The sequence below is a fragment of the Ceratotherium simum genome, chromosome 12 (assembly GCF_057802395.1).
Source record: "Ceratotherium simum simum isolate JZ-2026a chromosome 12, ASM5780239v1, whole genome shotgun sequence".
Lineage (NCBI taxonomy): Eukaryota > Metazoa > Chordata > Mammalia > Perissodactyla > Rhinocerotidae > Ceratotherium > Ceratotherium simum.
In genome coordinates this window covers 65,944,328-65,960,871 of record NC_141911.1, presented here as the reverse complement: position 1 = coordinate 65,960,871, position 16,544 = coordinate 65,944,328, and the positions used below count along the sequence as shown (strand labels likewise).

General features: G+C 39.3%; 1 protein-coding gene across 8 annotated transcripts in view; it reads right to left on the bottom strand.

The window, feature by feature from the left end:
- CAMK2D (calcium/calmodulin dependent protein kinase II delta) overlaps nt 1–16,544 on the bottom strand; it is a 296,028-nt gene that overhangs the window by 83,260 nt on the left and 196,224 nt on the right. For 5 of the 8 annotated variants that reach the window (XM_004426556.3, XM_014784565.2, XM_087437701.1 and 2 more), the window contains exons 5-6: nt 5,045–5,110; nt 1,557–1,629 (exon numbers count right to left, since the gene is read on the bottom strand). In XM_004426556.3, coding sequence (XP_004426613.1) covers nt 1,557–1,629; nt 5,045–5,110 — 139 coding nt within the window. Of the gene's footprint in view, nt 1–548; nt 622–1,556; nt 1,630–5,044; nt 5,111–16,544 lie in introns of those variants that run through there. The other 3 variants (XM_087437704.1, XM_087437702.1, XM_087437703.1) reach the window with 3 other exon arrangements.

Genomic DNA, 16,544 nt, shown 5'->3' with positions numbered 1-16,544 from the left:
AATAAAGAACCAGGAAGCCTCAATGTCCTCAGAATTCCTGGGACTAATGTTAAGGGAAAGAGATTTCAGAGTCCAAAATGGCGTTCTTTAGCACCAATCATTTGGGCCAAAAATCTTCTTAATAACTTTATCTCTATTCACTTTATAATTTTGATAACCGTTTACATAATATTAGGTATACATGGTATGACTATAAAATAATATGTCCACAGAACAAGTTTAGATTGAAGATGAGATCATCTGTCCTACTCAAAGTCACATTAACTGCTACAGCAGTTCTTAGGAGGAAGGAAATACAGCAACCTATTTATTGTTAACGTTATGAAATTATTTCTCCCTGGACGAAATGGGATTTCTATGTCTCAAGTGTGTATCAGAGAAGACATGAAGTAAGAGAGACTGTGGTGATGGGAATGTGTTTTCGTAATGTGTTGGAATGAGTCCACACAACTGTATTGCTCATATTTTTTGCCTTTACGGGCATAACTGCAGCTGAACAGTCATTAGGAACTGTGCGGTGGTTGATCTTCTCCAAGGGCATTACTCACCTTCAGGTCCCGATGGACTACGCCCATCTGATGGCAGTGTAGCACAGCCTCCAGGATCTGCTGAATGCAATGACTGCATGCAAACACCAGGGGGCGTGTGTTAGTTCCAAGCTTACACTCACTGTCTGTATACCCTCAGAGAGACTGGGTCCAAGTGCACAACCAGCAGACAACTGGGGTCGTACTTTACCACCTTCAGGAACGTGAACATATTGCTCAAGTAGAGTGACTACTACCTCAGAACAATCAGGATCTTGCCAGATGTGAGCCAAATGAGGATCTACTTGTTCTAGAAAAATCCGCCTTAAAAATATTTCTTTTAATTCAGGAGCTCATTTCCTGGTTATAAATTCCTACAGGAAATGAATTGGAACACAGATATAATCTCTATGGCTGTGCTCCACCTCTACCCCACACAAAAACCCTGTTTCCCTCTGCTCTCCCACTTTTCTCGTATCATTCCAAAGCTGCCACCTTAGCAGTCAAGGCACCATTAAGGTTAAATTAGGACACGTAATGAATTTTTGATAAATCATTAACTTCTTGCGCTTTAATTTAGCTGGCAATTATTATCTCTTGCCTGAGGGTTCATCAGACTCAAATGGAGCAATGCGTAGCCAGTCGTTCTGCCGCAGCAACCCATGGTCTCAGAACAGAAGTGGTGTTTAGATCTACAGGCGGACATACATCACAGGCCGACTTCATCGCCAGGCAAATGCTGGACGTTTCAGGAAAGCCTGCCCCCAAACCGCCGCTGGTGGGTTCCTGCTTGGAAACCTAACAGGTTGTGTTCTTAATACTGTCCTTCTCTTTTTGCTATGATGTATATTTAGCCTGTAGATGAGCAAACTGAAAGAGGCATCATGCATTATCATTTCATCATTTAGTCATTTTAGGGAAAAATTTGGAAAGGCAAAGGAACCATTTTAAATACCCACCCTCTGCCCTTTCCCCAGAAAAAAACAAAAAAACTCCTTTGATTCAGATTTATGGACTCCATATACTGACCTTCAGGTCCCTGTGAACTATGCCATTTAGGTGACAATGATTTACACTTTCTAGAATCTGCTGTATACAATGACTGTAAAGATACAAGGGCAGAATGGAAGGGAGAACATTTTAAAGGCACATAGTCACATTGAATACAAAATAAAATGAAAGTTCAAACGAAACAAACAAACAAAAATTATATTTTTTCACAACACTTTTTTAGCTTTACATTGAAATTAAATAACGCTGAATAAAGCTAATTTTGGTTCTAACAAAAAATGACATCCAACATAGAATTTGTGACATGTTCAGACAAAACAATTTGAGTTGTGCTTTTTTTCACTGCAAGTGTACAAATTAAATCACTTTTATACACAAGTCAAAATTTCCATATTCAGGGATAAAAATTTATAAATAATTCCCATAATGTTCTGGGAAAATTTTTCAAAGATATAAAATGCATGGGGTATTTCTCATACACATCTAAACTGTTTAAAATCTGAGGTCACAATTAAACATAAGTGTTGAAACAAGAGGGTAAACACAGATGAAGTGGCAGGTGAAACAGGGGTTAAAAAAAACTGAGGGACACATTTATCATTTTGACTTAGCAATGGTGCTTCTTGTGTAACATATTAAGAGGAAAACTAATGCAGGTCTCCAACAACAGAGGGAGAATTTAAAGTAAACCCATGACATGAAATGAACCCCTCTTCAGTACAGTATATACTCTGGGGCAGACCTAGGAACTTACAAAAAAAATAAAATTTTAAGATCCCCTGGAGCACTGGCAGTTGTTAAATATATTTCCATACACCTCTTGAGGAAAACTTTTGCTTATCACTATGTCAAAATGAACAAATTTATACTATTCTTAGCAAAGGCTTTCTGATGTCATGTAGACAGCTAATTAGATTAGAGGGGAGAAATCATTGTTGGCACCTATAGGTCCCGAGAGCTCTCACCTGACGTACAGTAACGTAGAACACATCACATGGATGAATTCTGTACTAGTTCACTGCACGGTTTGAATGCAGGTATGTACAGAAGTACATTCATCCATTTAAGGATTATGTAAACATTTTTATGAGGACATTCTCAACCATTTAATGTACAAAATAATATTACTCCAAGGTAAATTCTTGAATTAAAAAAGTAATCACCATCTGATTTATCACCATGTAAAGTCAAAAAACCGATCATGACCGTGATTTTCTAGCTCTAACTCGATTAAGAGTGCCACTAAAAGCCTCACATTGGCTGTTTTTGACTATACAGCTTACTTGAGTGTTGGCAATTATTTTTTAAATCATATGACTCTTTTTCCTTCTACAATAATGTTCACTTTGTACTACTTTTTAGGAATATTTCACTGTCTCTTATCAAACTACAGGTATAAGTTATTGGGCTTAGAAAATAAACAAATCATAATTCACATTAAATGAACGTCACCATTTTTGTTTTCTAGTGAGAATGGATTCAATTCTTAGTTTCTTGAGGACTAGTAAGAAAACAGACTTTTATTTGCGGAACATGCTCTTTATTCTTGTACTTAGGAAGAGAATGTTTCTTTCTCCTTGATTTTGTGTGGGACCTATCCTAAAAAATAACCTATAGTGTGGGGCGGGCCCCATGGCATAGCGGTTAAGTGTGCACGCTCCGCTGCTGGTGGCCCGGGTTCAGTTCACGGGCGCGCACCGACGCACCACTTGTCAAGCCATGCTCTGGTGGCGTCCCACATAAAGTGGAGGAAGATATGCACAGATGTTAGCCCAGGGCCAGTCTTCCTCAGCAAAAAGAGGAGGATTGGCATGGATGTTAGCTCAGGGCTGATCTTCCTCACAAAAGAAAAAAAAAAAATAACCTGTAGTGAATTCCAAAACTTAATATAAGCATGCATATGAAATGACCCAACCCATAGGGTCTACTCTATTCTCTGCAGGGCTCTTCAATAGTGAAAACAGTCTCTATTTTAATTTCAATCAATATTTTTCAAACATAATAACAACCCGTTAACTTTAAAAAGCAAAATAAAAGAAATTCCCTAATGTGTTTACTACCTTGATTAAAATTATTCTCTCTCTTGGCAAGTGGGCAAATAGCTAATTCCAAGAAGACTGCTCTGAAGCCCCTTTCCAGGGGCCTAATGTGAGGATTTGGGGTAAACTGAGCAAGTGATGATTTACTAAGTGTAAGTGACACAGAACTTTCTATTCGACTTTGGCAGTAAAAATTCTGTTAAAAAATTAGAGTGCAGTCATGTACAGACAAGATTCACAGAATGTCATAAGCAATGGCATTAAACCAAGAAGATTAATGAGAAATTTGGAAGTGAGCCTGTGGATGCATGTGCTACTTTGGAGGGATGGGGAACCTATGATCAGCTGACTCTGCTGAGGGCCAGGCTACAGTGGGTGAGCAAGCCTTAGGAAGCTCTGAAAGCATGAGAGGGGGAGCAGACAATCAGTAACTGAATTCTCATAACATCTCATTTACATTGCTAATAATGAGCCAATCACTCATGGCCAGATTTTTCAAAATAAGTGCCAACTACAGAATATATATATAGAATGCTGAGGAACATTAACACCACAGTCTAAGTCATATCTTAGTAAATAGATTACTGTTACTTCACTCCAAAAACACTGCCTTTGGGTAGCCTAGGAAGTTGCAAACTAGACAAAATGTTGGCCATTTGTAACTTCTGTAAAGCTTTTGCCAGTTAACAAGATGGGGAAATCCTCTTGAACCCTCCGAAATACCTAAATAAATATTTTTCAAGTGAGAGTTCCAAGGGCTTCAATGAAATTTCCAAAGAGTTAAACAGCTAATGATGCTTTAAGGAGACCACTGGGGCTTTTGTAGTCTATTTCTTTTCACGGTCTCTGATTAGACAGACATGGGCTGTTCAGCGGAGCCTTCTGTGCAGATGGAGATGCTCTATATCTGCTATGTCCAGTCGGTAGCCACAGCCTACTTGTGGCTATTAAGCACTCGAAATGTGGCTAGTGCAACCAAGGAGCTAAACTTTTTATCTTATTTAATTTTAATTAATTGAAACTGAAATTAAAATAGCCATCTGTGACTAGTGGCTACCACACTGGGCAGCCCAGGATCGAGAGCTACAGGTCTCAATCTTTGATCTCTTGGCTAAAAAACACACTTCTTTAGCAGAACTCATTCCAATTAGGCTTTTTTAAAAAAATAACTAAAATATGAACTCTAACTATAGATGCTAGATAAAAATAAAGTTTAGACCAAATTCGTGGATTTTTTTTCCAGAGACCAGATTCATAGGTTTTTTTTTTTTTCCCCAAAGAATCCTCTTGGAAATCCTCAAGAGAGAGAAACATCAACTAAGAGGAACTCATCATGAAAAGAGGTCCAAGATGGTATTGTGAGATTCTCATAAATACTAAGCATCATGATTCGTTTGTAAAGAGGTATACCGAACAAGTGTCATTTGAATGCTGAGTCTTGTATCTTGCGCAGGGCAAGTCACTTACCTGGCATCCGCTTCACTGTAATATTCTCTCGCCACGATGTCTTCAAACAGCTCACCTCCAGTCACTCTGTGAAGACAAACAAGATATTCACATTAGAAAAGAAGAAAAAATTAGGCTGCAATAGATTTGTACCAGTGTTCACATAGAATTTCTGTTTTTAGATTATTTTAAAAATTATTACCAAAACAAAGTATTTTAAAACATTATGAGACTTACAGTTTTCATAATGGTCAATCTATATCAATCTAAACATGTCCATCTTTTCTATATGTCTTTGTATCACTAGATCCTGAGGACACAATTTTCTGTATATGATAAATATATTCAGTGATATCTCTTACAGAAAATGGTTTCTATGAAACTCATTTCAATTCTACAAATATTAACTGAAGTCTGACAAAGTGCGTGGAACAGTTTAGGGACATTTTCTGAACAAAAAGAGAAGATGATAGGCCAGCCTTGGTGGCCTAGTGGTTAAGTTCAGTGCACTCCGCATTGGCGGCCCGGGTTCAGTTCCTGGCCACAGACCTACACTACTCGTCAGTAGCCATGCTGTGGCAGCGGCTCACATACAAAATAGAGGAAGACTGGAACAGATGTTAGCTCAGGGCGAAGCTTCCTTAGCAAAAAAAAAGAGAGAGAGGACGATGCATATCATGGCTGTAGAGTATGATTTGCAGGCTGTATCTCTCTGGAGGGGCTTGTTTTTTAAACTGCAATGAACATGCCTTTATGGGCTGGAGGTGGCCTTCCAAAATATATACCGTTTCTGGGCTGAGTGCTTGATTTTCTTTGTAAGGTCCCCCAATTTCTTTTATGCTCCATTTATTTGCCAGTGAGCAAAGACTTAGGGCTTCTGGCACCATCCTGGGAGGCAACAGTGATCCTTGCTGATAGGATGGAGCTGAATCTGTCTGCCCTCTGTAAGTGAAGACCTTCCTGCAACTCAGCAACTGAATGTAGCTTCTCCAGGAAGTTCACTCAAACCACGGTTTCAAGGTTCTCGAAATAAGGAGATGTCACTATATTTGGGGTTCATTTTTTCTCCAGGTTCAAAAGATTCCTGCTTTGGGGCTAGAATTCTCTGATCAGTGATTCTCTGGCTTGGGCTTTTTTCCCCGACCTAAAAAAATGTGTTTTTAAATTCAAAGTAATAAGAGTTGAGTAGTAAAATTCAAAAACTATGGAAGTGTACCAAGTGAACACACATACACACACATATATTTGCATATTTGAGAGTATTTATAGAAGATAAATTCTTAGAAGTAAAATTGCTAGGTCAAAGAGTATCCACTTTTAAAATTTTGTTGGGAAGATAAGGCAAATTGTCTTCCAAAATGGTTTGTACCCCAACATTGTGAAGGTGCCCAGAGCCCTCATTACTAATAACGGTTGTTATCAATAAACAAAAACACCTATCTAATTGGAAAAAAGTTATCTCATATTAATATGAATTTCTGGATTATTGGTGAAGTGAACCATTTTCTCATGTATTTATCTGCCATTTCTTTCTCTACTGTGATCTGGCCTGATTTTAAAAGGAAATTTTGGCTTTGGCGTTTAACCCTGTAATAGCAAATATTTGCTGAGTGCTTCCTACGTGCCACAGAGTGAAGTGAGCATGATGTTACCTCAGAAATCCTCACAATTCTCTCTAGATGAGTTTTACCATTAGCCCGATTTATTGATGAGAAAATGGAAGTACAGAGAAGTTAAGTAACTTGCCCAAGATTACACAGCCTTCTGTGGCACGGGTGCGCCATCCACTCCGTAGGCTATGCTCTCAGTCACCACACAGTGCAGCCTTTCCCATAATTACACTGTCAGTCTTTCCAGAAGTTTAGAAGGCATGAGTCATTTGGGAAAGCATCAGGTGAAGGTATAAAGCTTGGTGTATGTACATTATAGAGTGTGGAATAAAATTACTTTGAAGATAGATTTTTTTTTTGATTCTCATTTGCCTTTTTGTTTTAATGAGTTCTGAAATATCATCAAATGAGAACATGTTCCAGAGATCACCAATTATTATTCTTCTTTTCTACAGGAAAAGATGTGATACTAAAAACTGTAAATTTGTCTGAAAGTGTATTAACTTTTGTCCTCTCCATTGCATTCTGGATATTTACAAATCCTTAATGTTGAAGTCATATTTTCACCCCTATTATTTTTACATGTAAAATGTGTATCTAAAATTACCATTTAAAGCTTCATATGGGCTTGTTCTGAAAACCATGGGTACATGCACATGTAATTTCAATTAATAGCACAGCTAGGTTTTTTTCCCATGAGCGTCTACAATAATAATGCAATCACACAGTGTGCCCTAGATAAATTATAATACAAAATAATTAGATATTAGACAGAAAGTACTTTCAACAAACCCATTATTATTTCTATAAAGATAATAACAGTTTTGTGGGATTTTTTCCTTTGAATGTGACTGACATAGATATGATACATATTCATATTTATTATTGTTTTTGACCACAGGTATCTAGAAAATCTGTATTACAAACAATTGTGGATTGTTAAGCTGTTTAATAAATATTGATTAGAAAGTCTATTGTCATTAATGAAATTGCTGCTGCTTATAGCAGCTCCTCAAATACACTGAATACCCAGTGAGAATCGCCAGATCCTAAACTACTGGGATCTTTGTTACGAAAGTGCCTAACCTAGCATCTGACACATAATATTTGCTCAATTAGTGAGTGCTGAAGTAATGATTAATGAATTATCCAAGTCAGAAAATCATGCTATCCATTTACTGTAAGTCTGGACCTTACATTCACTTAAAAAGAAAAAAGAAACACTAAAATTTAGCTATACATGGCAATAGGTTTTATTTCTTAAGGTGTCTGTATTTGAAGAAGAATATTAAAAAGTCAGAGGGCCTAGATTCTGGTAATTTTCAATGAACTACAATAGCTGTTAAACAAAGTGAAGGGTTGTAGAGTTCTATGCTGGCTTTTGGATAATGTAGTTAACTGTCTCTGCCAACACTCTTTCTCATTTTCTAGCATTCATTCTTACCATTATTTAAAAATATCCTTGTGCAAATGAAACCATTTTATCATTTGCTATACATATGATAAATGAATGGGAAGGAAAAAATGGAGCTCTAATAGAACACAGTGCCTTACAGAGAAACTATTGAATTTTCTAACTTGAACACATTTCTATACTCACATTATTGTTTAATGGAGCACAAAATTAAGTAGTAGCTATTACAGATTTTTGAAAATTCTTAGTGGGGCCAGCCCAGTGGCACAAGTGGTTAAGTGCGTGCGCTCCACTGTGGCGGCCCGGGGTTCGCCGGTTCGGATCCTGGGCGTGCACCGACGCACTGCTTGGCAAGCCATGCTGTGGCGGCGTCCCATATAAAGTGGAGGAAGATGGGTACGGATGTTAGCCCAGGGCCAGTCTTCCTCAGCAAAAAAGAGGAGGATTGGCAGATGTTAGCACAGGGCTGATCTCCTCACAAAAAAAAAAAAAAAGAGAAAGAAAATTCTTAGTGTGTTATTTCATACAAAGCCACAAATTAAATCAGTCTCATGAAAAAAACTGTCAGATTAATTAATTAATTAGAGATTTTGTGGATAAATGGATATTAGAGTTCTGCTATGATACGAGGCATCTCAATTATATATTTGAAGCATTAATTACCACTTATGAATCTCTAGAACGTTAGGGCTTACAGAAAAAAAAAGATAATTCTAGGACCATGAAAAGATGCAACTCCACATACCAAAAAGATAAATGTTTTTGCTGTTGTTATTATTTACAGGGATGTTGATTCACTCTGTGTTATCTAGCTGAATGAACTGTCCTTTGTTTCTAGTGTATATATTTGTGACTTAGAAATGGTTGAAAGCAGTTTCATCTTGAATAAAACATTTATAAAGTTTCATGAGGAATACAGCCTTGACTATGAGGCTAAGCAGCTAGCAGAGTCCAGGATTGGGCTTTGGAAGATAAAATGGCGCCACATCAACCCAAGAACTAGCTCTGACTTAGAGATGAGAACCAGTGCTGAAGCAGTGGTGGGAAAACCCGGAACCAACAGAGGGCCTGGCTAACTCACACTGAGGAGGCAACCTCGCCACAGCAGGGCCAGGAATGTCCCCGGGAAAAAGAGTAATTCCCCCGCTCTAAATATAAAGCTGAAGCACAAACCCGGTGAACAGAGGCCACCAGACCCGAAATCCAAGGCTCGGAGCAGAGGCAGCAGGACTCATGTTAGCAGAGAATCACACAGTTAGATTTTTGTTTGTTTATCAAAGGCCACATCATACGGTGCCTTGCACTGGGGAGACTGGGATGTCTTCTAGCGATCTCTTCCATGGCAGAAGCTATGATGGCGAGGCATTTATCATGTCACCTGCATGGTGCTCAGTGTACTGCCTTCCATATTGTTGAACAATAACAATAACAGCAAATATCCATTGAGTGCTTGTCCCATGCCAAGCCCAAGCACTGTTCTGAGTCTCTACAGGTTGTAACACAACAACTTCATGAGGTAAATACTAGTGCTATTTCCATTTTACAGATGAGGAAACTGAATTAGTGGAGATTAAGGACTTTCCCCAAGAACACAGCACAAGAAAGAGAAAGTTTGTTTATTCTCCTCTGTGCTGGCCCAAGAGCCAGTTGGACACAACCTGTAGAGCAGGAGAAGGGCAAGTCAAAGGTCTCTGGAGATCCCAAAGGGTCACGTGGAAAGACTAGGAAGAATACTGACATAACGCATTCCCACTTAGAGCCCCTGTCATCCTCTGACTAAAGTCGGACAGTCAGACTGCTGGGGAGCACTAGAGTAGCCCCTGGTCAGAGAGAAGCTCAGCAGGGCCCATTAAGAGGAGTGTACATGGTAAGACTGTCAGCACCAGGCCCATACCAGGTGCCAGCAGCATCACCTTGTCAGTGTGGCAACCAGAGTGCCAGTCCCAGTCACCCCAAGGGTCCCCTAGGCACCCCTGATGAGAACCACTGAGCTAAGGGAACAAAGTCTATGAAGATACAATTGAAATCTTAGGTCTTCTTAGCACTGTGTTCTAATATAGTCATTCAAGGCAACCACTGGTGCAAGGGTCCTTTAGGTAGACATCTATGATGGAAAATTGTATCTTCAGTACCTTACAGAGTGCCTGGCTTACAGAAGGAGCGTAATAAGTCTTTGCTGGGTGAATAAATGATTAAATAATTAAATGAGTGAATGAAACCATAAGCATCAGTCTACAGTTTTATGGTTTAACCTGTATTTAAGCTAGAATCTGAAGGTGAAGAGGCCTAACCACCTTTTTACATTATTTATCTACCAATCTTGAACCAAATCCTGCTAATTTCATCTCCAAAATGGTCTTGAATTCTTTGCATTTCCACTACAATGTCACCAGCCCAAGTCATCACTCTGTCACTCACACTACTGCAATAGCCTCCTAGTCGGCCCTGCTTCCTCTCTTGCCCCTCTGCCATCAATTCTCCAGAGAGCAGCTTTAAACGGACTTCCAAGTTTGTCTTATGCCTACATGAAGCCCTGCAGTAGCTGTCCACCGTTTTTCTAGGTAGAATCCTTACATGACCTTCAAGTATCTGCCTAATTTGTACCCTCCTGGTGTCCCTCTCTATCCTGCTCCAACCACAATGGCCCTCCTCCAGTCCCTCCAGTGCACCAAGCTCCCTCCCACCCTTGGGCCTTTTCACATGCTTGTCTTTCTTCCAGGACATACCCAGCCTGTCTACCTCTACCATTTGGTGAGTAAATCCCTCTTATCCTTTAAAATTTGGCTTAAATTTTATATCCTCTCACTCATCTAAGACCCCCACTCCTCTAATTTATCTTACCGCCTAGAACCCTATGTTATTCTTCACAACACTCATCACCATTATAATTATGTTTGTTTGTGTACTCGTTTAATGTTTGTCTCGCTACTAGTACAGTAGCTCTCAGAGGATAGAATCCGTTCTTTCTTTTTCACTATAAAATAACCAGTGCTGAGTCATAGTGCCCGTGACAAACTCATTAAACACTTAAGGGAACGACCCCAGAGTTTTACATTTCACAGAGAGCCAGGTGTGTGGGATGATCACATGTCAATGCCACAATGTTGATATTCCTGACATCACATCACTTACCACTACAGTTTGATAAGAAGGTAAGGATCTCTCAGGCAGTTCTTCCCTAGAAATCATATATTTCAGTTTTGGATCTTGTCGCATCTTTCCCATAAGACAGTCTGTCTATGAACTAGTCATGTCTGATAAACGCAGGAAGGATTTGTTGAGTCCACTATAAGGCACACGTTTGGATTAGAGATTGAGAAGGGAATACAAGCATGATGTTTTACAATTCTGGGACAATAACTAGCTATGTTTATATTTCTTTTTTTGAAGAACTGAATCCATGCCTCTTTTTATTATTATTGAATAAAGAGACCAAGAATAATCTACATGTCCGACTTCTATTTGACATTATGCCTCCCTCATATGTTTGGAAACTTTCAAACTTCTCCGTGAATGATCAGAGGCTTAAGATGAGTCAAGTGGCATAACCATGACATAAGCAGACTCGGATGTGTCAGCCACGCCTGTCAGGGCTGCAATGGCAGGCATAGGGGCGGCAGATGCAAACTGGGCACTGAGGGATGCAAAACAGAACTCTGGCTTCCTTGTTAAACTATTGTTAGTATCTTATCTAGATAAGACCAATTTCTTATGTAAGTTATTTTCTAACTGAATACCTAGTATTTGATGGTATCTCTGAAGCAGTGGATTATCTGAGGGTGTCTAGAAATGATTTTCTGAATGGATTCCAAACTGGATGATGGAAATCAAAAAAGGCTGGGAGTTGCTTTAATAGAAGTTCCAAAGAGGGCCGGCCCCGTGGCTTAGCGGTTAAGGGCGCGCACTCTGCTACTGGCAGCCCGGGGTTCAGATCCCGGGCACGCACCGACGCACCGCTTCTCCGGCCATGCTGAGACCGCGCCCCACATACAGCAACTAGAAGGATGTGCAGCTATGACATACAACTATCTATGTGAATGTACTTAATGCTACTAAACCGTACACTTAACAATGGCTAAGATAGTAAATTTTATGTTATGCATATTTTACCAAAGTAAGAAAATTAAAATAAAACAAAATGTTTGATGATAATAACGATGATGACAATGACAATGGAAAAATAGAGTATAATCTAACGAAGACTAAATATTGCTATTTCCCATTCCTCTTTGCGGGTTCCAGAGGGCTTTAGAAAATTATCCATACCATAATCTCAAATGCTACAAACAGTTCTACATCAGCCGGTTGGTAAAACTGATCATTTGTTTCACTTGTGTTTTTCACATTTAGGCAGCGCAGTCAAGTAGAGAATGGAGTGGATTCAACATTCAAGTTTGACATGAGCCAAATGTGTGAGGTCAGGTCAGGTCAAAATTTTTCTATGCTGAATTTTGCCTATTCATAAAATGCAAAAAGACAGCATTTCTCCTTATTCACATTAGAGTTGTGCAATTTGTGTTTTACACAAAGGCACCAGCCCGACTCTACGCTAAGCAAAGGGCCCATACAGGAGCTGTTTCTAATGGTCCAGAAACACCAAACAGGCTACCAGTGGCTCTATCCATATCTGACAGAGTTCCATGAGTAATTCCGTTCACATTATCCCCTACTCCCCAAGATATGACTACTATGTCCCCAGAACCCCTTTGGGCTCCCTGGGGACACTCATTGAGGCAGGTGAAGTGTTCTCACCCCAAGAATATCAAATTTGAAAGTGAATGGTCTTTCTGTAGTGTCTGTGAGGTGTGAGGTATTTATAGGATCTTTATAAATCCTTATGGAAATCTTAAAATTGAATTTAGGGCTCTGCATGCTGTGTTTTGGAAACCAGCAGAATCATTTGCCTCTCCCGTGTCTTATAGTACTTATCTTTCATGACTTAGGGCTGGTCTACTAGGGGGCAGATTACCTCCCTGGCAACTGATGACTTGCAATTACATAGCTTTGCACCAGTTCTACTCTTAGCTCACCGAAATCCTGCCTGGCACAAACACATATATTGTGACCATAGATGAACAGATATAATACTGCACTGAACTCTTCAGAAGAAGACAAAACAAGTGACACAAGAGTGCCTGTGTATATATAAAACAAAAGCAAAAAAAAGATTGAAAAAATTGATAACCCATCCAGGCAGACTGTGGGGAGTGCCCTGTTGAGACATTAGGCTCCCCTGCCAAGCATGGGCTCTGGCCCTGAACAGTCCCAGCCCCTGGAGTCGAAGCTGAACTCAGACCCAAATGTGCAAGACACTCTTTTGGAGGTGAGGGAGCTGGCTGAAGAGAGTTGGTTACAGCCTAGACCCAGAGTCTCTCATCTTCAGTTAAAGATGAGAGACCAAAGGAGAAACACCATGAGACACACTCAGGCAATTGTACTGTAGATCACCCATACACAGAAGAATTCCATTCTTACAATTACTGCTTAATTTTCTGCTTCATCTACCCAAGCTAACTGCATAGCCCAGTCACATTTTCAAAAGAAGTTAATTTTTCAAGTTTCTAAAAAATATTGATGTCACTGATCTTTATTTGACGGCCTCAATATTTTTAAGTAATTTGCTATCATTAAGTTATATATATATTATACATGTTGTATATCTCACTTGTAAAAAACAGAGATACTAATCTTAAAAAGTGAAAACAATTTCTAACATTTATCAAACATCTCAACAAGATATCTGGTACTTTACACTCTAATGTGCATAAAAAAATAAAAACCAAAAACAAAAGGAAAGCAATTGGCATTTATAGATTTACATATACTACAGATGTTCTAAAGAATCACAAGAGAATATTTACAAAATGAATTTTAAAAAGAGTGAAAAAGTACACCTAATTAGAAACATTTTGAGTACTAGGTAGACATTATCTGTTAACTGTACAACTGGAATTCAGTAAATCTATCAGAAGTACTGCTACATATAAGGCAAACTAAAACCTTGATACCTGTGCCATCTCTTGTCATTCACTAGACTAAGTTTCATGCAATACAATATGGACATGACAATTTTTAATTTATCTGCATATCAAAATCATTGCCATTTAAAAAATCTCTTGCATTACCACAATTTTTGATTGTATTTTGTTATTTATTATGCCAGGGTAATCCTTAAGAGAAAAATTATAATCACTTTTTACAAAATACCTGCCATTAGCCCTCTGATGAATGTTACTAACTGATCATCATCACCTTCTAATCACACATCATTAATCTTTTTACTTACACTGGAACAGCCTAGGTGTCCTGCTGAGGTTATACTGATCTTTCTGTGAATGTAAGTTTTCATTGTTAATGCCAAGGCAACCGCCTTTGACTGAAATATCTCTGCAGCTAAATTTTGTTTCACATTTGGGCTGAAAGGGTTTCTGTACCTCAGTAATTCATCTGAAAGTTGGCTTTAGTCACTAGAGGAATGTGCCTATATTTAGCCACAAAATGTTTAGATCATGTTATGAAAGCAGCAAAGCCACTCTAAATGTGGGCGAATTTATACCCCCAAACTCAGACTCTAATGTATTTCTGACCAACAATACCCCAGAAGGAATCTTGGAATAGAGGTGACAGATGAGTGAAGCTAGTGATTCGATGACACATCCCTATAATACATCAGGTTTTCCAGGTTCCGGAACACTGGGATTTTCCAAGATGACAGACAAGAGGAGATCCTACCATTTATTAGTCTTGAATATTCAGGAGACCAGCAGACCCTCTGCTGGAGAGGACATACTGCTATTGTTGATCCCTGTGAGCGTGCAGATGTTTACAGAGGAAGGGCCCAAGCTCTCTGTGGCTGCAAGCTACTAAATGGTGCTGGTTGTTGTGAGAATTGGGGGATACCAGGAGGTCTCCCACTAAGTTCTCCAGCTGGAGACTCATTTGTTCTCACAGTTTTCTTTCTGATAATACAAATAACTTCATGGAGAGTTAAGCTTGCCATCTATATGTCAGTATAATTTATATACTAAGTCCACAAATATTACTGAGCTGCATCCCTAGTGTGTATGAGGCTTGCCCCTATTAACAGATAGGAATATAATGAATGGAGTTGTAAATTCTATCATCAAGCACTTGGTCTTGTAGAAAAAGCAGAAACATAAATCAAAATTATGTTTCTGCAGAACATGCTTTAACTAAAGCATAGATCTAGTTTTAAAGCCAGCATCCTCAAGACCTGGCAAGTCCTAGTAACTAGGGAACCTTCTCATTACAGAGGAAGCATGTGTACTTGCAAGTAAAAAAGTTTCACCCAACACACATCTTTTGGCATGATAAAAGGAAGAAAATAAGCTCGAATGCACCATACGAGGACTCTGTAGGAGCTCCCCGATGACAAAGCAGCAGGTGACACCCACACGGAAGCATTATACCAATCGACGCCCAGGGCCAGTAAGGCTGGGCGTCCTTGCACATCTTGTCACTTATTGCAGTTTATGAAGAGTTCCCACTACTCTCTCCACTTTCTATGCTGTACGGAGGGCTCCAGACCACTGCTATCTGGATTCAGGAAGTTATACTGTTTGTACAAAGGATAAGCAAAAAGAGAGGGGGAAGAATAAATTAACGAAGAATAAGAGAAAAGAGAGAATTATAAATTCTTTCTAGGGGTCAGAGAAACCTTCACAGAGGAAGTACTGCTCGAGAAGGAATTGACAGAAATGAGGAAGAGTTGGCCAGGAAGAAACATGGGACAGGAATGCCCAGGCAGAAATGGGAGTTTAATTGGAGAAAGAAGGAGAGAGAAAGGGAATAAAAGGATTGGAAACAGGAATCTCAGTCTCGTCTTATTTGGTCCTGATATTGTTTCCTTCCATTCTTCACAATAAATACTTAGGATATACCTTACCACTAAAGGGACTTCCAGAAGCTACATTCTCCCAAATGCTATCAACTTCCTACTTCCTGCCAACATTCTTCTTGTTAAGCTCTAGCAATTACACTTTCACACCGGAATTTAGTAGTAAGTTAATTTCTAGTATCACAACATTTCCCCAAATATCTGAATAAAGAATCATCCAACTAGATTCAATCTAGTGGGGTTTTTTTTTTTTTATGTGAGGAAGATCGGCCCTGAGCTAACATCTGCCAATCCTCCTCTTTTTTTGCTGAGGAAGACTGGCCCTGGGCTAACATCCATGCCCATCTTCCTCCACTTTATACGGGACGCCGCCACAGCATGGCCTGACAAGCAGTGCATCGGTGCGCGCCCGGGATCCGAACTGGCGACCCCTGGGCCGCTGCAGCGGAGCGTGCGCACTTAACCTCTTACACCACCGGGCCAACCCCTCTAGTGGGTTTTTTTTAAAGACAATGCTGGATTAATTTTCATATAGAAACAATGCTTCTTGAAGGGATGCCTAGGGCAGTAATCTCATTTTTTTTAAATACCAAGAATTAGTCCTGGTTTTATTCCCAAACTTTTGATTTAATCAATAGC